The sequence below is a fragment of the Leuciscus leuciscus genome (genome assembly GCF_965113295.1).
Source record: "Leuciscus leuciscus genome assembly, chromosome: 3".
In the NCBI taxonomy this organism is placed as follows: domain Eukaryota; kingdom Metazoa; phylum Chordata; class Actinopteri; order Cypriniformes; family Leuciscidae; genus Leuciscus; species Leuciscus leuciscus.
In genome coordinates this window covers 66,337,930-66,363,720 of record NC_138727.1, presented here as the reverse complement: position 1 = coordinate 66,363,720, position 25,791 = coordinate 66,337,930, and the positions used below count along the sequence as shown (strand labels likewise).

At 36.3% G+C, this 25,791-nt stretch overlaps 2 protein-coding genes and 1 long non-coding RNA gene across 17 annotated transcripts in view; 2 read left to right on the top strand and 1 right to left on the bottom strand.

The window, feature by feature from the left end:
* Positions 1–25,791, top strand: part of LOC309495366 (uncharacterized protein) — a 242,578-nt gene that overhangs the window by 101,919 nt on the left and 114,868 nt on the right. The gene's annotated exons all lie outside the window — the stretch shown is intronic.
* Positions 1–25,791, bottom strand: part of LOC309495508 — a 120,547-nt gene that overhangs the window by 35,634 nt on the left and 59,122 nt on the right. The window lies entirely within an intron of this gene.
* On the top strand, positions 4,789–8,294 carry LOC309495408 (NLR family CARD domain-containing protein 3-like; the record flags this gene model as incomplete). Its single annotated transcript, XM_082165167.1, has 2 exons — positions 4,789–5,129; positions 6,390–8,294. 2 exons carry the CDS (start codon positions 4,789–4,791, stop codon positions 8,245–8,247), a joined length of 2,199 nt encoding a protein of 732 aa, XP_082021293.1. The 3' UTR covers positions 8,248–8,294.

The following is a 25,791-nucleotide window of genomic DNA, read 5'->3' as shown; positions in this document are numbered from 1 at the left end:
AATGTAGGCCTACTCTCTCTCTCCACACACACAAAATGAATAAGGACATTGTCTGATTATAGGATCATCTGTTATTAAATGTGCTTATGACACTTGTTACTGATAGTGCTTATCAACTTTAGGAATGACAGAAAGGTGATAAAGTTTTTTATTATTATTTTTGGCTGTTGCCACTGCTCTAAATACAAACCCTTCACCAAACACCAACCCTAGCTCCTCTCTCCTAATCCCACCCTAAACCCAAATATCAACACCAAATTACCTAAAATCACCAAAAAGTGCAAAGATTTTACAAAAACAAAAAGACACAAAAACAACAAAAAAGAATAATTGCCTAAGTAGTGAAAAATAAATTTAGCTTATTTAAATGTAATATATTAATTAACTTTCAAAGTACAGCACTCTCCTCACAAACCCATCAACCAGACTGAGGCAACAATGACTCGTTAAATAAGATCTGGAGTTCGAGCCTTCTGACACCCAAAGCGAAACACGCATGTGATTTGAGAGAAAGTGAGGCTTCGTTTGTCATCGATCACGTGACTCTAGTAAACCAATACACGCCCCGATACGGGGCTTCACTAGAAATTGTGTTGCTTCGCTTGTTTGATATGCGCATTGAAGCTTCAGTGTCATACGTAACATCACTAACGTGAATAGACATGCAAAAAAGTTAGGAAACGTCAAAGCTTCATACTGTTTAGTACAGCCCTGTTTGTAAATAAGTTCAATAATCAATTCAAAATCTAAAAATAAATGGATCTACAATGTTACGATAGGTAATAGATCAGGACAAAAAATTAAATTCAAAGGAATGTGAAAATGTATTTTCCAGCCTAATTGATAAATATTTTCTTATTTTCTTTGTACATTAAAAACAAATATTACGATACAATAACTTATAACATATATAATAACAAAAACACTACCTATATACATTTGAATACATTGTAAAAACTTTCATGGACATGATTATAGGATCATAATACAGTACACACCAAAACAGGCTAAGAAAAAACATTAGCTAAACAAGAAAACAAACTGCTTTAGAACGATTAGTTTTAGTGAACAAAAAATATTAACGAACAAAATCAGGTTAACACGTTTCCTCCAAGTGGGCTCATTTGAATGGCGCAAACACCCAGCATTATTCACTGACGCTTACGCACAGTCCACACCGCCTTTCGTGTGCAGCTCCCACACACTACTTTGTGACATTTGGCACATGTCTCTCCTTGGTTTTATTTTTTTTACAGTTCCTCCTTACTTGGCACTGCCTTCTTCTCTCCATCTGCTGCTGCTCCTGCCCGGGTCCTGGCACTCGCACCACCAGTTGTGTGGCTTTTGATTCCATGTGGTCGGAGCGAAGTTTGCTCGCCAGTCGCGTGATGAAGTCCCTCCGCGAAACTAGCTCATTTGTGCACTTCTTGTACAATATGTGTGCGTTGATTGCAGCCAGGTCGAGGATGTTGTAGAAATAAGCTACTGGCCATCTACGGGAGGGTGCTTTTACTGAGTATTTTCTAGCCATTTTATCTAGAATGTCTACTCCTACCTTGGTCTTGTTGTAGTATGTGACCATCACTGGCTTGCTTTTCTGGCCACTTGTGATGCCAACAGCTGTGTGGACAGTGCTGAGGGTGCAGACATTCCCTTTTTTTTTTGCACTGATACACGGTCAGTGTTGCATCGCCACTTTTCAGCACCTCTGTGTTGAACAGCGGCATTTGCGCATTTACGCACGTGGGGAGCTCTCGTCTGATCTTGTTTAACGTGTCAACCAAGCTGGTTTTCTTGGCCTTAAGTGCCTTGGCCACTTCAAAGGAAGTAAAAAAATTGTCGGTGGTGACGTTTCTTCCCTTCCCCAGGTATGGGTCGACCATTTTCAGCACCACACTGTCTTCAAGTCGTTGACCTGGCCTCCTCATCTCGTCTTTGTCCAGATAAGGCGCACCGTTTACCATATATTTGGTTTCGACATCCGCAGAAAGCCAGAATTTGATTTCGAATTTATCTGGTTTGTTTGCAATATACTGGATGAAGCTGCACCTTGACTTTGTAGGGAATAACTGGTCATCCACAGTGATGTCGGCACCAGGCTTGTAGCAGGCGATGCAGTTTTGGACAAATCTGTCCCAAACATCACTCATAAGGGCAAACTTGTTGTCTCGCATGCGTGTGCGGCGGGTTTCCCTTCTGTCGAAACGCAGGAATCACATTATTTCCTGAAACCTGTTTCGGGACATGGTCTCCTTGAAAAAAGCGTAGCCCCACTCGGCTGACCAAAAGCTCGTCAAATCCATCCCTTTTCCACCTTGCGCGCCACGAATGTAAATTAAACCAATGAAGGCTTTTAGCTCTGCAACTGTCATGTCCCATATTTTGTCCTCCTTGACTCGGTGTGCGTCAGCCACGGTGCAGTCCCTGATGTGGTTCAGCATGCCATCATCCACCAAACACAAAAAGGCTGTAAGGGCATCTTCAATATTGCGCTTGGCGTGCACTGTGGGTTCTGCCGCTTCTGTTATTACGTTTTGGCATTGTCGTCTTCCTTTGTCTTCACCCAACTCTATATAGGTCCACACTGTGCCGTCTTTCGCCGTTTCACGTCTCTCGGCTGAAAGTGGGTTTATTGGGCCAGCTTCCTCATCTCGTGGTGGACTGTGTTGTCTTGGGACATCAGGCACATCTGATGGATCAGGATTTTGCACTATTGCCAAAAAAAAAAAAGAACAGACTAATTACTTTTTTAGATCATGAAATCATAATCTTGTTGGGACTAATTAGCCCATATGATTTATAGCCTGACAATATAGTATAATACTAATAGCAATAGAATAGTAATAATGAAAAGGTGTGTGCCAGTGGAGGTGTGGGCCTGATGTAAAAATGTGAATGAATGGATCGGTCATCAGGAAAGGTGCATCGGTAACAGCGTTGGGTGTGTGAGGGGAAAAATAATATGACAACCTTTTTCGATAGCAGATCTGATCGGTATAGCCTACCTTAGATAGTTAGAGACGGATAACTTTACTTTGAAATTACGTTACAACCATTATTGATAACAGCCTGGCTAGTCTTCCTTGCAAAGTATGAAAGATAGCTAGAGAAGAAGAGAAACATACCTAGAATATTATCCGATGGAACAAGGTCAGTTCCATGATCGGAGATGTCCAGCCAGCTCTTTTTTCGACGGGGAATGAATTCATTATCTGAATCACTCTCGGAGCTGGATGAACTGTCCAGGGACCAAGAGACATCGCTGTCCCTATCCGTACCTGCTCCTCCATCAGACTCCTCATCGTCAAGCCTTCTAAGCATGGCTGAAACCTCTGTGGCTGTCACTGTTCTTTTTGATGACATTTTGTTAGCTCAAATGTATAACTTATAGCGTTGGAATAGCTTAGACAAAAAAGGACAGATCGTTGCTATGCAACGTGTTCACTCATTACCAATGGCGGGAAATGTAGCGACTTATGATATCTATAATGCGTGCGGTCAAAATGACCGCCATGGCCATTCTAGGTAGAAATAGTCAGAACGGTTTTGTGTTTTGTGATTTTAATAAAATAACAGTGTCAGAATAAAATATACACATATTTAGGAAAAGTCAGAGTCCTATAGCCACATTGATTTTATTTTAACAAAGTTATTACACTGTAAAATGTAAAAACGGTCAAAATGACTGCTTTGGTAGTTCTAGTGTTAAAGTAAATACTAAACACTTCCGGTCTTCTGTAGGCCAGCCGTCGATTCACAGACGATCAGCTTTAGTTAGAAGATTGATTATGACAAACAGATGTATTTTTGATGGCTATAAAATTGCCTATCAAAGTAGCTGGTTTGTGTTGTTTAAAGGATAAATATAAATAATATAACAAGATAAACAATAAAAGGCATATCCGATAATGTTCGACCTTTAATGTGATTCAAATTAAAACAATTATGATCAATTTCATTGGACCCTAATAGCCCTTTTTGAGTCATTTCACAAGTTGTGAGTGTTGGAAACATGATGACAGTCAAATTTGGGTTGATGTGATTCATAGTTGTTTTTTTTGGATCTGATTGTTAAACTGCATCACTTGAATACATTGAAACTCATTATTGTGGAGGGAGAGCAACTATTAATCATTAGAAAAGTGTAAAGGGATCCATGTCTGTCACTACTTTACCCATCATCCTCCCTGGCCCTCACCTGCATGCTCTTCCCAATCACAGAGATCGCTGTCAGCTGCACATCATCTCCTCATCACATTCAGCATAAAAGCACTCACCTTACACAGTCACTTTATCTGGTCTCGTTTGAGTAAAGACTCGCTTCCCTGTCTATCTTAACTTTCAACGACTGATGTTTAAGTGTGATCGTCTACCGTCCTGCGTATCCAAAGTATCCTTCGTCTTCCTGGTTCCAGTCATCATCCAGCTACTTACCTCTCTCTGTTCCAGTGTGTGTACTCCAGCTACTCACCACAACTTGTTTCAATAATCCAGTTTCTCACTCATATCCTTTTGTCTTGAGTCTCTGTTCCATAATGTTGAGGCATTTAGAGAGTTATTCATCAGTGTGAAGATCAGTTAGTGTGATATAAACTGCTGTCAGTGACGTCACTTTACAAGGATTCTCCACAATCTGCTGCAACTACACAGTCTGAACGCACAGAAATCTCTAGAATGTCATTGTGTGTGTAGTGTTGAGATTTGATTTTACTGTACTGGAATAATCTAAATGTTCTGTATGATTTGTTCTGTTTTTCCATGTGCAGTTTCTGAAGTCAGTTTCTCATTATGGAGAACAGAGAGAAAAGGAAGAGTTCTTCATCTCCAGATCCCAGCTGTGTGTCTGTGAAGAGAGGCAGATCAATGACTCCTCCTCCTGACCTCAGTGATGAACCAGTGACCTCTGACCTCAGTGATAAAGCAGTGACCTCTGACCCCAGTGATGAAGCATTGACCTCTGACCTCAGTGATAAAGCAGTGACCTCTGACCCCAGTGATGAAGCATTGACCTCTGACCTCAGTGATAAAGCATTGACCTCTGACCCCAGTGATAAAGCAGTGACCTCTGACCCCAGTGATGAACCAGTGACCTTTGACCTCAGTGATGAACCAGTGACCTCTGACCCCAGGTGAGTGTAAACCTGTAGTGGTGAATTAACTGTTTTATGGGAGTCACAAACACACTGAATTCACACAGAGAGATGAGATTTGCAGTAGGGCTGCAACTAATGATTATTTTGATAATGATAATTATTTTTCTTCAATGAATCAGATGAACAATCCCAAATATAGAATGAATATGAAATCTTAAACATGTATTATTTTTTGTCAAATTTAATTTAAATCCATAATTTAAAAGATGTTGTTCCACATCCTGCTCAATGTTGTCCACCCAACATTGTGTAATATAAAGACTATGAAAACAAATATAGTGAATGAATATCTCTAGGCTGTGCTGTACTTTATTTGTGCAAAAAAAGGTTAAAATACAAACATTACAATCCAAAACAAAAAACAACTGATTGCTTACCACTAAAAGCAGAAGTTGAAATGACTGAATTAAAAATGATAATAAACAAAAACAAAAGCATGAGGTAGGCTATGAGAAACACACATTCACTCTGAACACAGTAATTATATTGCATTAATAGGCTATTCCAACAGTATCCCTGCTTTCATAAAAATGATTACTTGTGTTACATGTAGAACTTTAAAACTACACTTAATTTATAATATGAAATATTTTATCAAAATGTATATTTTATTCAGACTATAGTTTAATCAAAATGCATTTGTCAATTTACGGATCTGCACTCATTCATGTCGGTTTATGCCAAATGGAAATGTGCTAATGTAGGAAATCCTTTCTACCATTTAAAGATAAAGATGTAGCTGTAAAATGTAAGTTATGCGCTGAGAAAAACACGTCTCTAAGGTAATAAACAGCACACTCATCTGTCAAAGCACAACAGTGCTAGCTGCGGTAAACACTTATGCTTTTGTTTGAAGAGCTTAAAAACAAAGCATTCTCATGTTTCAGACAACTAGAGTCCTGCACCTGTTCCTGCAGAAGATCTCTCTGTCCTCCGCTAATTTCCATATGTGTTTTATCCATAGTAATGAGTTATTCACTGATGTAAAACGACGTGACTGGCTGATGGTTTCTGTGCACAGTGTGCAGATGCAACTAATCCATAATCAAATTCATCATCAATTATTTTCATTATCTATTATTATCCATTTGATCAATTAGTTATTGCAGCCCTGCTTAAAATAAATGAAACAGCAGACAGGAAGAATTATTTCTTTGTGTTTTCTCAGGATCTGTTATTTCTCATTCGTCATGTCATTTTTCATGTTCTTAAATCTGTGCACTTTTGTTGTGTTAGCAGTGTTTATAGAGATGATCGGACTGGAGACCAGGATTCTCCTCAACCAATGAATGATGAACTACAGAGAGTCAAACACAGACACAAAACCAGCATGAAGAACAAGTATGAGAGATTATTTGAGGGACTGAAACTCCAAGAGAATGAAACCCTCCTGAACAGGATCTACACACAGCTCTACATCATAGAGGGAGAGAGAGAAGGAGTGAATGAAGAACATGAGGTTTTACAGATGGAGAAAACAGCCAGAACACAACACTCACAAGACACTCCAATCTACTGCAATGACATCTTTAAAGCCTCTCCTGAACCAGGACGCGAGGAGAAAGAGCAGATCAAGACTGTTCTTACTAAAGGCATCGCTGGAATCGGGAAAACCGTCTCTGTGCAGAAGTTCATTCTGGACTGGGCCGAGGGAAAAGACAATCAGGATGTAGATTTCATGTTTGTGCTTCCATTTCGAGAGCTGAACTTGATCCGAGATCATCAGTACAGTCTTCACAGACTTCTGCTGGACTTTCATCCTGAACTTCTAGATCTGGACTCAAAGATTTATGAGGAGTGTAAAGTTGTGTTCATCTTTGATGGTCTGGATGAAAGCAGAATCACACTGAGGTTTTCAGACGCTCAGGAAGTTTCTGATGTGACTGAGACTTCATCAGTGGGTGTGTTGATGTCAAAGCTCATGAAAGGAGATCTGCTTCCCTCGGCTCTCATCTGGATCACCTCCAGACCAGCAGCAGCCAATCAGATCCCCTCCAAATACATCCACCGTCTGACAGAGATTCAGGGATTCAATGAGCCTCAGAAGGAGGAATATTTCAGGAAGAGAATCAGTGACGAGCATCAAGCCAGCAGAATCATCTCACACATCAGAAGAGCAAGAAGCCTCCACATCATGTGCCACATACCCGTCTTCTGCTGGATCTCCTCCACTGTGCTTCAGAAGCTCCTGGAAGAAGATCCGAGTGCAGAAATCCCTCAAACTCTGACTGAAATGTACATCCACTTCCTGCTGATTCAGATCAACATGAGGAATCAGAAGTATGAAGAGAGAGATCCAGAGAAACTCCTGCAGTCCAACACAGAAGTGATTGTGAAACTTGCTGGAGTGGCTTTCCATCAGCTGATGAAGGGCAATGTGATGTTCTATGAGGAGGACCTGACTGAGAGCGGCATAGACGTCACTGACGCCTCAGTGCATTCTGGGATTTGCACTGAGATCTTTAAGGAGGAATCTGTGATTCATCAGAGGAAAGTCTACAGCTTCATTCATCTGAGCGTTCAGGAGTTTCTTGCTGCTTTCTATGTGTTTTACTGCTATTTAATGAAGAACAAGGAACCACTGCAGCTTCTGGATGAATTCAGGTCTGATGAAGTCTCTCTGTATGATCTACTAACATCATCAGTAGATAAAGCCCTCAGGAGTGAGAATGGACGGCTGGATCTGTTCCTGCGGTTCCTGCTGGGCGTCTCACTGGAGTCCAATCAGAGACTCTTACAGGATCTACTGACACACACAGAGAACAGCTCAGAGAGCATCAGAGAAACCACACAGTACATTAAAGACAAGATCAAAGAAGATGATGATGATCTCTCAGCTGATCAATCCATCAATCTGTTCCTCTGTCTGCTGGAAGTGAAAGATCAGACTCTGTCCAGAGAGATTCAGGAGTTTGTGAAATCAGACAAACACTCAGAGGAGAAACTCTCTCCTGCTCACTGCTCAACAATCTCCTACATGCTTCAGATCTCAGAGGAGGTGCTGGATGAGCTGAACCTCAAGAAATACAACACATCAGCTGAGGGTAGAAGAAGACTGGTACCAGCTGTGGTCAACTGCAGAAAAGCTCTGTGAGTGTTTAATCATTAATAGCTAAAGAATCCTTTTAATAATGCATCTTACATCTTTACAGGGGTCATGACATGAAGTTTTTACATTATTTTAATATATTCCCTGAGGTTCACATATACTAGGGGAGCCAAACTCAGTTCCCTAGAGCACAGGTTTTCAAACCCTGGGTCGCCAGAATGATTTAAGGAAAATGGAGTTACATTTAAAATAAAATAAATATAATATTTTGTTTTCATAAAGTCATAGTCTATAGGCCTATATAAAGGAATTGATATGCAAAATATATTTCACTTAAATAATAAGCAGATTAACAAAAGAAAAACTGTGAGACAGTATTCTGCTGAGTTTGGTTTATTTTTGTGAAGCGCTCCACAAACAAGTTGACAGAAAGGAAACCGAGACGACAGAAAACACATCCTGTTTGTTTATTTTACAAAGCCACAGTGTTCTGGTTTATTGTGAAATACAATTAAATAATTAGCAGTTTCGAATAGAGATGCGCCGATCCAATACTCAGTATCGGCATCCAAATCTGATATTGTACATAAACTATTCTGTGTTATTGTTAAGCCTCACAAAAGCTACTAAAACATTATAAAGAACCGTCAACTTTTCATGCACTATATTATAAGTGTTCTAAAGCCACTACATAGTTTAATATGACGTGTGTATATATATGAATATTGAAGTTGTTAAATTCAAGTAAGTGCTTCCCTCCGCTGTGGCTGTCAGTCATTCTCCATTCAGCACTCAAACAGCTCGACGCGTTCGGTTACGGCAGTCAACATGATGAAACTCTCTCCAAGATGATTCAATGTTACTATTGTTATACTTGATCTGTAGAGAAAGGTCTATGGTTTCGCATAAAATGACTATCTTTCTGGAGTTTTTTTGCTGTTCATGTAACTTTCTCCCGGGTGTCTTTTAGATCACCACACTGGAGTAGAGAGCGCTATACTTGTTCTTCACATGCAGAGTAACTGACATTTTTAAACTGTTCCAAAGAAAAGGCTCAATAAACTATTGCATTCATATACTGGAAATACGCATCAAATCTCTTCCCTTTTTGCTTTGAGGTTTTCAATGCGAAGCGCTGTGACTCCATGTTGCTTCAAGCGCATCATTCTGCCCATGGGATACGCATAAGTGTTTTGTGCCGCTCTGTATTGGAGCCTTTCATATTATAATACTTTTGGGCAATGAAAGATTATATTATTAATAGCCTTTCTTGTTCTGTCCTATCTATAATGTGTTGCTGCCTCATTAACCCTCTGGGGTCTGGGGTGTTTTTGGGGCCCTTGGGATGTTTTGACATGCCCTGACATTTGTGCTTTTTTCAGTTATTTATAAACATGTTAATGGCAAAGGTGTAAATTCACTCTATATAGCACAAACAGGGCTACCATAATATGTAAGCATTGTGTATGTAGATGTTTGTATTTTTAAGAGAATAATGTTTATGCGTGGTTATTGAAAAAAATTTAAATGAAAGTTGCTGAAATAAGACCACAAAACTCATACTAAATATGTGTCCACAAGACTTTTGACTAATGGATGTTGTCGCTTTGAGTTCTGGCTTCAAAATTATGTGAAAATAGTCTTGCTTTATCGTTCACATAAAACAATACATTGATTTAAATTGTGCAAGACAGGTTTTGCTTGGAAAGCCAATATGCGAGGGGGAGTGAACGAGGAGTGGTTTACACCTGAGAATACAATGTCCCACCCACTCTGCATAATTAGCCATTCACTCAGGTGTGACACTGACTGAGCCACAATGCAAGGACAAAAGATATATTTAGAAGAAGACTTATATTGACCATTTAAGATTTTGCTTACATCTATCTTGTAAATATCTTTTGCTATTTTATTAAAAAGGTTACAATAACAACAATAATTACAATTTCAACAATATTTCAAGTGTAATTATTTCAAGTGTAATATTTAAACTGTAATTTATTCCTGTGATCAAAGCTGAGTTTTCAGCATCATTACTCCAGTCTTCAGTGTCACATGATCCTTCAGAAATCACTCTAATATGATGATCTGATGATCAAGAAACAGTTATGATTATTATCAGTGTTGAAAACAGTTTTTTAAATTTTTATTTCATGATGCTAGGATGAATAGAAAGTTCAAAAGAACAGCATTTATCTGAAATGGAAAGCTTTTGTAACATTAAACACTACCGTTCAAAAGTTTGGGGTCAGTAAGAATTTTTATTTTATTTTGGGGGGAAATAAATAAAATAAATCAATACTTTTATTCATCAAGTTTTATTCATCATGAGCATCAAATCATCATATTAGAATGATTTCTGAAGGATCATGTGATACTGAAGACTGGAGTAATGATGCTGAAAACTCAGCTTTGATCACAGGAAGAAATTACAGTTTAAAATATATTAAAATAGAAAACAGTAATTTTAAATTGTCATAATATTTCACAATAATACTTTTTTTTTAATTATTTTTTATCAAATAAATGCAGCTTTGGTGAGCAGAAGAGACTTCTTTTAAAAACAAAAAATCGTGCCGATCTAAAACTTTTGACTGGTAGTGTATATATATATAACATATGAGCAGAAATTGCTAAACAAAAGCAGAGAGAATATAGGGCGGCTTCTGTCACTTTGAGTGATTTATTGCCCCCCTATAAAAAGGTTCCCACGCTTGCCCCAGCCCTTTCTAACCCCTCCCTCCCACCTCCGGACAGGTCACGTGACCGTGGGAATTTTCCCACGGTACCCTTCCCTACAAACATCCCCACCCACCCCGCTTCTGGACAGGTCATGTGACCGTGGGAATTTTCCCGCAATCCACATTAAAACGTTAAAACAACATGTATTAAAATTATATCGAGCAAATAGTTCTATTTTCTGATACATTTGAAGAAAAGTTGTACTTTCACAATTACATAGTGTTTAAAGGTGTATAAAACGTTGTATAAAGTTAAAATACACATCTTTAACATTCATACATTTGTAAAATGTTAAAACATTAATGAAAAAGTTTAAATCGCATTATCTTAAAGCTATCAAAATGTAATAGTATTAAGACATTAAACACATAAGTACAATTAAAAACCGACTTACGTTTTTACAAGTCCGTTTTGTTGAAAGAGAACCAAAATTCGTATTATCTCCAAAGGTATATCCGGTTACAATAATGTTTAAACATCATATTGTTTAACAAATAACATTATGACAGGGGAAATTATATTTAATTTTAAAATCTTGAAAATTTCCCAACGCACAGAAGTTCTAAACGGTGTATGTTCAAAAACAATGTATATTAAAACTTTTTAAGAAATGTACAATAAAGACAGAGATGAGATCAGTGTTTTTTATTTATTAAAGAAGACAGATGTAATTTCATTACATATGAAGTGTCCATCACTTTTAAAACATTAATGAAATAAGTTAAAATTGCATTTTTCTCTAAAAGAGTTATTAAAAATGAGTTAGTGTTATTTTAAGATGTTAAAAAATCAATAATTTACAGAAAAGTAAATGTATCCATCCGCACAGTATTTGTAAAACTGTTACATAAAACACAAACTAGTTTAAAAACATTGTTAAAAAGCCTTACGTTTTTACATACCGTTTGTTGAAAGAGAGCCAAAAGGTATATCCAAAGGTATATTCCACATCATATGTATATCCAAATGTACTGTATATCCAAAAGGTATATCCAAAGTTCGAAAGATTTATCCAACAACAAGGATATATCCAAGACCAGAGGTATATCCAGATCCAAGGTTTAGAGATTTTAATTTCAAAAGTTACAAAGTCCTTGTGAGGAGTTCAGCGAAAAGCGACCACACTCTTACATCCCAAAGTTAGAATGAGACCTGAGGGGTCTGGACACTGACCAGACGTAAACTCCGCCCCTAGACACCTCCCACACCTAGACACCTCCCACCCCTAGACACATCCCACACCAAGACCCCTCCCACATCAAGACCCCCTCCCAAGCCAACTATGTATTGTGTAGCAGATCAGTAAGTTGTTTTTAATTAAAGAAGAGTTTTGTTTTCCACAATCATTTAAAAACTTTTTAAAAACAATGTATGTATAAAGTTAAAATGCAATGGTTTAGTATCCGTACGTTTTACAACGTTATCTGAAAAAGTTAGAATTAATAGCTAGATTTTAGTTAAAATTAATAGTTTACATTATTAGTTAAGTTAAAGTTAATTCATGTTTTAGTTAGGTTATATTCACTAACTTACTGGTTTATTCACTCTTCGATAAGATAATCCAACTAATCCAGTGGAGAAATCCGATCATTGTTTGAGAATGCGTTTCTGGAGTAAAAAATAATGATTCTGTTCAAAACTATGTGCTTTTAACTTTAAAACTGTGAAACGTAAGCGGTAGGCGACATTTTCCACACACACACATGTAACACTTTCACATACAACTTTAATAATAAAATAACTTTAACATTAATAAAATGATACAGACCATTAAAATACAAAAGTGTATAGGCTAGTATTTAAAAACGTTAGGCCTATCAGAAAAATGTAAAACAAGTTAGAATGTTTTCCTACACATACAGATTTTAAAACCCGTTAAAAACAAAAAAGGCAACGATAAATCATTTAAAACAAGTTATAGGCTAGAATGTCTTTCACGAATGACTTTTAAAGATACCAGAAAAAGAAATGGTAAATTATGTTTTTTAACAATGTTTCAAACGTGAGCATTTAACATATCAAACAACAACAGTTAAAAAATACATAAAACGAATAGTTTCTAAACAAAACTTTTTAACATTACAATTCGCTATAAACTTTTGTTTAGTTTTTAGCTAAAATATATATCTTTCACTGTCTCGCAAAGTATCCATGCGCACGGAATGCATGACATGAATGTGAAATCCGGTCTGTGAACCCAAGTCTACGTCGGTAAAAAACAATTAATCTAAACAATGTTTAAAATTTTGTGCGTTTTATTTAATTTAGTTATTAATTCAGTATTAGATCTTTCTAGCCTAATATTGTTTGATGTGTTAAGCCTAGATAACAAGACATATTACATACATGTTGTGTTCGAGAAAAGTAATATTGATGTGATCTTTGTGAGATCATACCCACAAACGCAGAACTTTGTGCTCGGTGATACACTTTACTAAAAGAAAATATTATGGAAGTCTTTTTCAAACTGTGAGTAGGCTATGCTTCAACATGTAACTATACCATATTTTATATATTAATATCATGGTTCCATGTTGTTTTAATGTTTGTTTGTTATTAACTAATACCCTTTTAACTAACACTTCAACATCCTGCACAAATTAAAGAAACATATGAGCTAAGGATAGTCTCAGACCCTAGATAAACAGATAATGGAATGTTCACAATCTACAGTATATTAGTTATTCTCCTACTTAGCGTGTGTGTAAATAGTTGTGCTTAAATCTTTGGGGTGTATTTTTTACACATCAACATATTTGTCACACCGTAGCGATGCATCACGGTCTTGTAAAGCTATGGACTAACTTTAAAACATCATCTTTATACGGGAATCACATGTGTCCAAAACATTTGTGTGAGATTCAAAAGACCAAATCACTAGAAAAGAGGGCTGAAAAGCATAGTTTATGATAAATACACAAAGCTTGCAAATGATGAGCGTGTTTCACATTTTGTATTCTGAATGTACAGAACTTAAGCAATATCATTTTGTATTGTTTAATATTAATTGTAATTGCTATATAGTTACATTTAGGATTTGACTTATGGTTATAGTAGTTACTTGTAACGTAATTTACAGTTATTACTATATATGTCACCTTAAAATAAACCGTTACTACCAATTCTTAAAAGAACCAACTTTTCTTTTTGTTATAACACATGTGGTTACTGACAAACTGCAAGGTAGACAAATATATTTCAACACAGAGTTTATTAACAATAATCCTACAGAAGGGTGAACGGGAAGTAACATACACAATTAACATGCACGATATACTGATCAATAAACAGAACATATGGAGTACCTTAAACACATAGCTGTAATGATTGTGTATGTTTCCATGCTGACAGATAAGTGGAGGCAATTAGGAACACATAACAGAAATGACAACAAAATCCTAGAACTGAATATAACTGAACATATGGTGACGACTGTAAATAACATTTAAATAATACTTTTCCATTAAAAGAGTACGGTCTTTTAGAATACATGTCAGGATTTGTTATATTTAAAAATGTGTGTACATCATCATCACAAGTAATATTACCAACTAATGTCTACACACAACAAATGTAGTAGAAATACAGTTACACATATACGTAACATGTACAAAATCATATGGAAGTAACAGAAATCAGATTAGTTAAAACAAAAAAAAACAAAAATTTACCTTCTCATAAAAGGATCATGTAATTCTCTCAATATTCTTGAACGACGTTTAGTCTTTCAGAAATTAATGACAATGCAAATGTCAACATTTGTTGATCGATTCTCAGCTGTTCAACTTCCTGATGTACGATTAATAGCTCGTTGCGTAATTGCCTATTTTCGTTCAATACTTGTTCATGGCAGATCCTGAAAAAATCAGCATTGATCCTTAGCTCGTTTATCTGCTGATTTTGTTGATCTAAGATTCTATGAAGAATCGTTACAACATCTCTTTGGGATTCGGTTGTAATTTCCTCCACCTGCTGGAAGGTTAACGGCTGTGTTACGTTACCTAAAATCCCCCCAAAATTTCTATTGATACTACGTAATGTATCATAACTCAGACTGTAAAGATCCCGTTCGCTGAATAGCGGTCCACCGTTCAGTACAGAATTAACCTCATCGGTGTCTGACGATTCCGACACAGAATCCTTGACTTGGCACAGCACAGCTGATTGCGAGTCCAGGAATATTTCCAATTCTCTTTCGACGTAATTTTGTTCTAGGATCAAACTAAAATAATTATTATATGATTTGTTGTTTAACAGATAAAATACGATAAAAATGTATACTGTCTTACCGTTATCTTCCGAAGAGTTTACACAAGGACTGGAACACAAGTAATCACTTGTGTGTGAATCCACATTTCGTCTTTTGTAAGCACTTCCGGTCACCCCGTGGTAATCAGATGTGGATGATGTGCGCATTAGGCCTACAGGAATGTTTTGTTCTGGAAAATAACATTTATTATTTAAAAAATTCAAAGAATAAAAATATTATAAGACAAGACAAAAATAAATAGCCTAAATATAACGTACCCTCGTCAGGATAGTGTAAAGGGGTATCATTAATCGCATCATATTCTCCATAGACGTCACGCAAACGTTTCACGCCTCTTCCAGATGCACGGAAATTTGTGCACTCGGTAGAAGCTGTCGTCCTGTAGCTGGGCGTTGGTTCCTGATCACCATCATATAACCTATCCGCAATGCATTCAGCCTCCGGCGAATGGCCTGATTGTTCACAGGCATGATGTTCTGGGGTCGAGCATGGCGTGACGTCATCGTACTCTGGAGCAGCTGGAGCATCAACCAATGGTTGTGTAGATGCCTCAGTAGCACTGACGGTGCTGTGAGCAGGTGTTGAGATATCTGATGAATTATCGTAAAGAGTGTAAGTTTTTCTTTTTTAAAAGTTAAGAAAAATGATATAACTAGAAATAAAACACTCACCTTGAAAAAAATCACTAGGTAAAACACCATTTGGGAAGGAACGGTCATCTAATCAGCGAATAAAATATATATTACTGACAAAATCCATACCATAAAAAATTTAATAAACCTTTGTTGAAAATACTCACAAAAATCGTTTAAAATTTGTGATAAACTTTCATCAAAATACTGATCCGATGAAACTTCTTCTTCATGTTGGATTCCAGACATATCGTAGGCTATACGGATTTTGCTTCAGTGGTTTGTCTCTCGTTCGGGTGGAGTTGCGTAAATGCTTTAGACTGGCGCATTTTAAAGACTGTACAAGCGATTTAAAAATACCTTTTACCCGCCACATTTTCAAAGGATGCCTTGAACTCCACAGGTGTTTGGAATTCTGATGCATGATTTTGTATGACTAGAAAAACATATGTCGTATCTGACCCCCACTCTTCAAAGCGTAAGTCCTGTAATAAAACTAATTCACACAGATCCGACAAAAGAGAAAAAATAAAATATGCTATCGTGTGTTTATAACACCATTGGGTGTGTGTGTGTGTGTGTGTGTGTGTGTGTGTGTGTGTGTGTGTGTGTGTGTGTGTGTGTGTGTGTTTAACCTGATTTTCCTCGTTAATATTTTTTGTTCACTGAAACTAATTGATCTAAAGCACTTCGTTTTCTTTTTAGGTAATGTCATCTCTTCAAATAAGACCTGTAAAACTAAGTCACACAAATCTGTCAAAAGAGAAAAAATTAAATATGTGGATGCTATCACAGGGGGGGCATAACACCCTTGTAGACATCCTGTCGCCAAGTGTGTGTGTGTGTGTGTGTGTGTGTGTGTGTGTGTGTGTGTGTGTGTGTGTGTGTGTGTGTGTGTGTGAAAACTCATTGCTCTAAACTTTTTTAATATAACTTTGGCGATACCAACACATAACATAAGTTTATTTAGTAGATTTCATATGGGTAATCAGTACTTACATAGAAAAAGGTGCACAAATAATCAGAAATAAAAACAAGTAGTATTAAAACATTTATAAAAGTAGGGAGAGCGGGGACACAAAGTAACGCTTTTTGACTTTCTCAGTTTGTGTAAATCTACTTATGGTTCAGAGTATTTATTTTTCCCCCACATTAATTTCCCACATGTCTAGTACAATTATGTGGTTTTGTTTTATTAATACAGTATATACTTTTTTTTTTCTTGATATACCCCGAAAGAATGGAAGTGAAATGTGACAACATGCCCCATAGGTGGGGTACATTGTAACATGTGTGGGGCACATTGTAACATAACATATGACAGCTTAAAATGTTATCTGATCTAATAAAAAATATACAAAACAAACTAAAATATTTTCTAAATAAAATACAATTAAAAACATTCTCATATAAAATAATTACAATTTTTAATAATTAAATATAAACTCATTTTTGAGTTTATGACTACAAACACATGAAAACACAGCTATACAACATAGTTCAAAACAAATAAATAATTAGTAATTTCTGAACATTGACTCTCAGTCTTTATTCATCTTTTCTCACGTTTTCTCAATAAAATTAATAAAAGTATAGAATATAATAGCATATTTCTAATAGGGGCACATTGTAACGCAGTGTTAAAAGTGTTAAAACAAATCTATCATCAACCTCTTATCTTTTGTCTGTGTGTGTGTGTGTGTGTGTGTGTATGTGTGTGTTTGTGTGTGTGTGTGTGTGTGTGTGTGTGTGTGTGTGTGTGTGTGTGTGTGTGTGTGTGTGTGTGTGTGTGTGTGTGTGTGTGTTTTACCAGATGGTAGAGATGCCATAACACCCATGTAGACATCCTGTCACCAAGTGTGTGTGTGTGTGTGTGTGTGTGTGTGTGTGTGTGTGTGTGTGTGTGTGTGTGTGTGTGTGTGTGTGTGTGTGTGTGTGTGTGTGTGTGTGTGTGTGTGTGTGTGTGTTTAAAATCCTTAAAAAACTCATTACTCTAAACTTTTAAATATAACTTTGGCGGTACCAACACAAAACATACGTTTATTTAGTAGATTTCATATGGGTAATCAGTACTTTACATAGAAAAAAGATGCACAAATAATCAGAAATAAAAACAAGTAGTATTAAAACATTTATAAATGTATATTAAAAAGGCCTGTTCTAAATGATACAGATATAATTTGAATTAGTGTAAAATGAACTAAAGTAGTACAAATGAATAAGAAATGTTGGTAGTGTTCACAAACAGGACTGTCCTAAACGGTATGAAGCTTTGAAGTTTCCTAACTTTTGTGCATGTCTATATATGTGGTGATTGTGTCGAAAATAATATTATTTTGGTGCAAAACGTCCCCACATAGAGCCAGCATCCCATCAGGGTCAATCTTTCTTTGTTAGCTTGTTTTTAATAATGACTGGAGAAAATCCGATTTCATCTTAATGTGCTAGGTCACACTCCGTCCAGGACCTAGATTGTTATCTGTCATAGTTAATTTTAGCGGACACGATTAATGTTAATGCTATCTCCGGATGAGTGGTCTGACTTCTACACACGTCTATCCGATAGTAGGCCGAAAAAGTAACATTACGTAGGAAATTTAATGATGTGAATATTTACTATAAAATAAACAATCATGATACATCATATACATTTTTAACCTATTGATTATCGTTTCTTACCAGGTTATTCAAAAAGTAACTGTCATAACTGTTATAGTCACAATCGATCATAATAATATGCAATAACATTTTTAAATGGAGTCAGTAGGCTACTTTGTCGATTCTCGTGTCCCAATAACATGCTATGATGATATTTAATAACAAAAATAACAATTTAAGCTTTCTTATTATGTAGCCAGATCTGCCCTGGTTTGTATTGGTCACTTCCAGTTTTAACATTCGTTTTGCCAGCTGGTAGCGCTGTGACGTAACTGTGATGTAGGCTCGAAACTGACCTATGGCCGTTCTAGCTGTTATGGAATTCCAGTAGTTCTTCTAGTGTTAACTTATTTCATTGCTGTTTTAACATTTTACATAATGAATGAAACGCTATAAGACTGATGTATTTTAACACAATGAAATTACAGTCTTCTTTAATAAATAACAATGATCACCACCCTGAATACGTTTTTATTTTTTATTATTTTTTATTATTATTATTATTTTACATTGAACAAAACAAAAATGCTCTGATTGTCTTAGATAAAAATCTTCTACTACAATTCACATAAAACATCACAAGTACCTGGTGAAAGTGAAATGTAAAATTTTGTTCAAAATGTCATAGGGCTTATAGGGTGACAATTTGCTAAGGTAAAATAAAAGTCACTCAAGCGTAGTCCGAGTCGTAGTGTGCATTGCTTCGTTCTTAAATCTGATTCATGCAATGAAAATACATTAATTATGATTTTGAGACTATGGTTTGAAAAAGATAGACATATTGCCAACTATGTATGTGCAACACTAGGAAGATATGTGTTTATTAAAATTCTGTACCCTCATCTGTTTGTAACTTTACAGGTAGGCTATATTAAAAAGGCCTTTGTTACTTCAGACGTGAATTTATTTCGTAACATCTCGTCCAGACACATTTCAAGAAAATATCAATAATAGGTAGAATATATTTAATATTGATGTTCTCTTTAGAGAATGCATGTATACAAGGACAGATCTGATTGGAATTGCCGATCCTTTCCATAATGCACAACACAATTCATTTTTATATTTTATGGTTGCTGAGCAGCCAATCAGTTACGTCTTTATCAGATAATCTTACGCCATATATTCCTGTAACACAGTCTGTTTTAATCTATCTTTACCTCCACAAAGCAGAAGAATTCGAAGAATAGTAAAATATTTTCATTAGTTCTGCCATGTCAACGCTATGAGATTTCAGTCATAATGAATCGAGTTGCAAATTTGTTCAGTATTTATTTATTTTTATTTCAGAATATATAAAAGCATATGATTACACACATAGGGTAAAATATACATTGTTCAGATGACAAAAATATTTTTCATGATGATTTCATACAAACATTTTTATTCATTTTACAAAACACTCAAGGACAAATTATATATTGTCCAAACATAAGGTACATTTTCACACACATTTTAAAAATCAGGTTACATGAGCAGATTATATTTTGTCCAAACAAAAACACATTTCACAGACATTGCATGCGGCAGGTGTTCCAACTCCGTAGTTTCTGAGGAAAGCCAGATTGTGATATCCGAGTTCAGTACAGAATGTATTTAACCAATTGATGCTTTTCTGAGGTAATCCGTTTGTCATAATAGGTAATCCATTTGCTGCATCCGATAATCCTTTTGGTATGTATCCGTCAGTAGTTCCCAGGGGTTGGAATGATGATGAAGAAGAGTCAGCTCCTTGAGTCACGATGCGTTTGAATGAATCGGTTAGTCCAGAGAGTGGTTTCTTAATGTTTGTACAGGGTAGGTGGGTTAATGTGGAGACCACGCCTACTGGGTGTGGCCCACTCGGGGTGGAAAAGCTTCACCTTAATATTGGAATAGCGTTCATACGCATTGGTCCACTGAAAAAATTGATTGATCTTGGAAAAAATCCCTTCCATCACCGCTAGGTCTTTCCATTGGAACATGAATTTCAGATCATATAATTTCATGTGTTCATCCTCAGAAACAGGCCAGGAACATTGTGGTAAGTTCTTTCCAAAATCGCTGCATAGAATATAGATATAATCCTCGGAATGCTTGTTGACTTGATCTGCCAAAATCCGGTACCTTGTTCCCATGGTTATTGCCGACCATTCTCCGATAAAGAGTGGCATGTCCATACCGTCTTTTAAATCTCGCCATACTTTTGAGTAGAATAAAATCCAATCTCTTTCCTCGAATATTAAATCAGGGTCCGCCGTTGAATTTGTGGTGAATCTCTCGTTATTATCGACGTTAACCAATCTTACTTCTCTGTTGATTTTGTCATAAACATACGTACACGCACGTCCTTCAGACAGATGGAATGTATATTCCACGCGATCCGCCGGCTCGTGAAGAAATCGCGTTAAGCACGGTCCATGAGTTTCTCGGTTTTTTCTTGGAGCTAAAGTTAAATCCTCCATAGCTTCATCAATGTTCCTTTCAGGTGTTTTTGGGGTTGACGCTGTAGCCATTGCAGGTTAACTGATTTGCAAAAAATCACAAGTACCTCTAAACGTGTTTGAGCTCCTTTTAAACTTTGTCACACTGAGGGAGGGGTAATGCCAGATGAGCGATGTCATTTTAGGGACATCCTTAAATTGAAACTGACCTCTCAGCTTTGAGAGGTGTGTTAGTGGGAGGTGTCTGCCCCCCATCATTGTCCGTTAATGTATATGTCATTTCGGGTCAGACACTGTGCTGAATGGTCACTTTTCACAATGGGGTCTGTTTGTTGTTCTCCCCACCACATTTTTAAATATAACAAATCCTGACATGTATTCTAAAAGACCGTACTCTTTTAATGGAAAAGTATTATTTAAATGTTATTTACAGTCGTCACCATATGTTCAGTTATATTCAGATCTAGGATTTTGTTGTCATTTCTGTTATGTGTTCCTAATTGCCTCCACTTATCTGTCAGCATGGAAACATACACAATCATTACAGCTATGTGTTTAAGGTACTCCATATGTTCTGTTTATTGATCAGTATATCGTGCATGTTAATTGTGTATGTTACTTCCCGTTCACCCTTCTGTAGGATTATTGTTAATAAACTCTGTGTTGAAATATATTTGTCTACCTTGCAGTTTGTCAGTAACCACATGTGTTATAACAAAAAGAAAAGTTGGTTCTTTTAAGAATTGGTAGTAACGGTTTATTTTAAGGTGACATATATAGTAATAACTGTAAATTACGTTACAAGTAACTACTATAACCATAAGTCAAATCCTAAACGTAACTATATAGCAATTACAATTAATATTAAACAATACAAAATTATATTGCTAGTAGTAGTAACGTAGTAATAACGGTTTTTTTTAAGGTGACATATTTATACGTTACTACATTTACTTAGTATAGTAATAACTGTAAATTACGTTACAAGTAACTAACCTGTAACGGAGAGCAGATCACCAGTTTGCATGGTGATTAAATTAAATTAATTAATGCAGTCTAAATCTACAAAAACCCCTGTCTCGCTCTGACTCAAGCTATTCTGACATTCCAAAGCACTCTCATTTACGACACCTCTGTTGTCTTGAGATTGCTCTGCGCAAGACGTGCAGCCCAAATGGCGCCGAAAAATGGTATAAATCACTGATTACCGCTCTAAAAACACGGATCTCTTACGTCTAAATCAACAAAGACCGTCTGTTTATGGCCTGGAGAGCCTAACGCTGACCAATGAGAGCGATCCCGAAAGCACCCCCCGATGTTGAATCTTTAACACAAAATATCAGAGAATGCATTGTTTATTAAATACCAGTGTTATTAAAGTTATGGACGAATTCATCGTTTCAATACCCCGCGGAAAGGGGGCGTATAGACCTCGAAACGTCAGGAGGTGGGCCCGATACGTTGTTAAAGACGATTGGCCCACGTACGTGAGGGAGGCGTGAGTTTAGCCCTTTAAAAATTGCGCGCCCCTCTCCTCTCAGTGCAGTCCGCCAGAGAGAGAAAGACAACACGCCTCCTTCCCTCAAGGAAGCTCCGCTCGCTTTTATTTTCCTTTTTATTTTCCTTTATTTCCAAGTCTTTTCTTAGAACTACTATTACTTCAGTTGATAGTCTTCTGAAACCAACCCACGAAACCAACTTAAGGCTAAGATAATCTTTGCTGAGTCTTCGCTCGCTCCAAGTCGCTATAGCAACCAGAACGCTGTGACCACGTGATCCAGGTGCCTTTATCCAACACAGACGAACACACACAGAAGGCCGATCTTCCAAACAGAGTAACGTAGATCTTTTAAAGTTGCAATCTGAAGGAAATGCTGTTTAAAGTTGTCTAAATATTACTAAGAAACGTTGGGGTTTTGTGGTGAATGACTAAAACTGTTTCTATCTCTCTCTCTAAATTCTCTTTCACACACACAAACATACACATTCACACACACACATACTCTCACCCACGTGTGCCGAGACAAACACACTACCACGTGCTCACGGAGCCGCCGGCAAACCCACCTCTCCTTACAAACGCTATCCTCTGAACATCTCACACGCACACCTAAAATCATTCTTATCTTCACTATTAGTTTCCTCTCGCTGATTCTCTCTCTCTCTCGCTCTCTCTCTCTCTCCCAATCTCTCTCCCTTCCTCTCTCTCAAACCTTTTATTTTTGTTGTATTCTGTATTACGATCGTTATATTGCCTGTTTTGTTTATGCATATTTACTCCTGCGTGATTTAAAGTAATTGTGTAATCGCTAGCTTGTTTAAATAAACTTTGTTAAATCATTTGAATTAAGTTTGCCTGTTTTGTTTCAAATTCTGAGTCCCTGAGGAGTGCAGATTTTACCTTATAAGCTCTACGATTGGTTTTATTCTTAAAAGAAACCTAAAATTGTCTAAAAACACGAAGATAATTATCTTCTTTGTGGCCACAAGAAAGTGTTATCTATCAGTGTTAAAGACGCCCGATTTCTGTTCATAAATTATACATTCTGTCCGCCGGACGGCCCGTCTGCATGATAAATGAACATTCTTCAACTTCTACCTCAAATTCCCCCTAATTGAGTAAATTCTACCCGTCTCTATCAGTGATTATTACAAGTAATTGTGTAATCGCTGATACAAGCCGAGGTTTTGACCTATTCCCTATTTTGAATAAATTAATTTATGGAAGCAACAGATGCATATTCACATTGATGAATATTACCGCTAATTTGAGCTAATTAATTCCCCAACACAAAGTCATTGTTGTTACAAACCATAAGTCAAATCCTAAACGTAACTATATAGCAATTACAATTAATATTAAACTATACAAAATTATATTGCTTAAGTTCTGTACATTCAGAATACAAAATGTGAAACACGCTCATCATTTGCAAGCTTTGTGTATTTATCATAAACTATGCTTTTCAGCCCTCTTTTCTAGTGATTTGGTCTTTTGAATCTCACACAAATGTTTTGGACACATGTGATTCCCGTATAAAGATGATGTTTTAAAGTTAGTCCATAGCTTTACAAGACCGTGATGCATCGCTACGGTGTGACAAATATGTTGATGTGTAAAAAATACACCCCAAAGATTTAAGCACAACTATTTACACACACGCTAAGTAGGAGAATAACTAATATACTGTAGATTGTGAACATTCCATTATCTGTTTATCTAGGGTCTGAGACTATCCTTAGCTCATATGTTTCTTTAATTTGTGCAGGATGTTGAAGTGTTAGTTAAAAGGGTATTAGTTAATAACAAACAAACATTAAAACAACATGGAACCATGATATTAATATATAAAATATGGTATAGTTACATGTTGAAGCATAGCCTACTCACAGTTTGAAAAAGACTTCCATAATATTTTCTTTTAGTAAAGTGTATCACCGAGCACAAAGTTCTGCGTTTGTGGGTATGATCTCACAAAGATCACATCAATATTACTTTTCTCGAACACAACATGTATGTAATATGTCTTGTTATCTAGGCTTAACACATCAAACAATATTAGGCTAGAAAGATCTAATACTGAATTAATAACTAAATTAAATAAAACGCACAAAATTTTAAACATTGTTTAGATTAATTGTTTTTTACCGACGTAGACTTGGGTTCACAGACCGGATTTCACATTCATGTCATGCATTCCGTGCGCATGGATACTTTGCGAGACAGTGAAAGATATATATTTTAGCTAAAAACTAAACAAAAGTTTATAGCGAATTGTAATGTTAAAAAGTTTTGTTTAGAAACTATTCGTTTTATGTATTTTTTAACTGTTGTTGTTTGATATGTTAAATGCTCACGTTTGAAACATTGTTAAAAAACATAATTTACCATTTCTTTTTCTGGTATCTTTAAAAGTCATTCGTGAAAGACATTCTAGCCTATAACTTGTTTTAAATGATTTATCGTTGCCTTTTTTGTTTTTAACGGGTTTTAAAATCTGTATGTGTAGGAAAACATTCTAACTTGTTTTACATTTTTCTGATAGGCCTAACGTTTTTAAATACTAGCCTATACACTTTTGTATTTTAATGGTCTGTATCATTTTATTAATGTTAAAGTTATTTTATTATTAAAGTTGTATGTGAAAGTGTTACATGTGTGTGTGTGGAAAATGTCGCCTACCGCTTACGTTTCACAGTTTTAAAGTTAAAAGCACATAGTTTTGAACAGAATCATTATTTTTTACTCCAGAAACGCATTCTCAAACAATGATCGGATTTCTCCACTGGATTAGTTGGATTATCTTATCGAAGAGTGAATAAACCAGTAAGTTAGTGAATATAACCTAACTAAAACATGAATTAACTTTAACTTAACTAATAATGTAAACTATTAATTTTAACTAAAATCTAGCTATTAATTCTAACTTTTTCAGATAACGTTGTAAAACGTACGGATACTAAACCATTGCATTTTAACTTTATACATACATTGTTTTTAAAAAGTTTTTAAATGATTGTGGAAAACAAAACTCTTCTTTAATTAAAAACAACTTACTGATCTGCTACACAATACATAGTTGGCTTGGGAGGGGGTCTTGATGTGGGAGGGGTCTTGGTGTGGGATGTGTCTAGGGGTGGGAGGTGTCTAGGTGTGGGAGGTGTCTAGGGGCGGAGTTTACGTCTGGTCAGTGTCCAGACCCCTCAGGTCTCATTCTAACTTTGGGATGTAAGAGTGTGGTCGCTTTTCGCTGAACTCCTCACAAGGACTTTGTAACTTTTGAAATTAAAATCTCTAAACCTTGGATCTGGATATACCTCTGGTCTTGGATATATCCTTGTTGTTGGATAAATCTTTCGAACT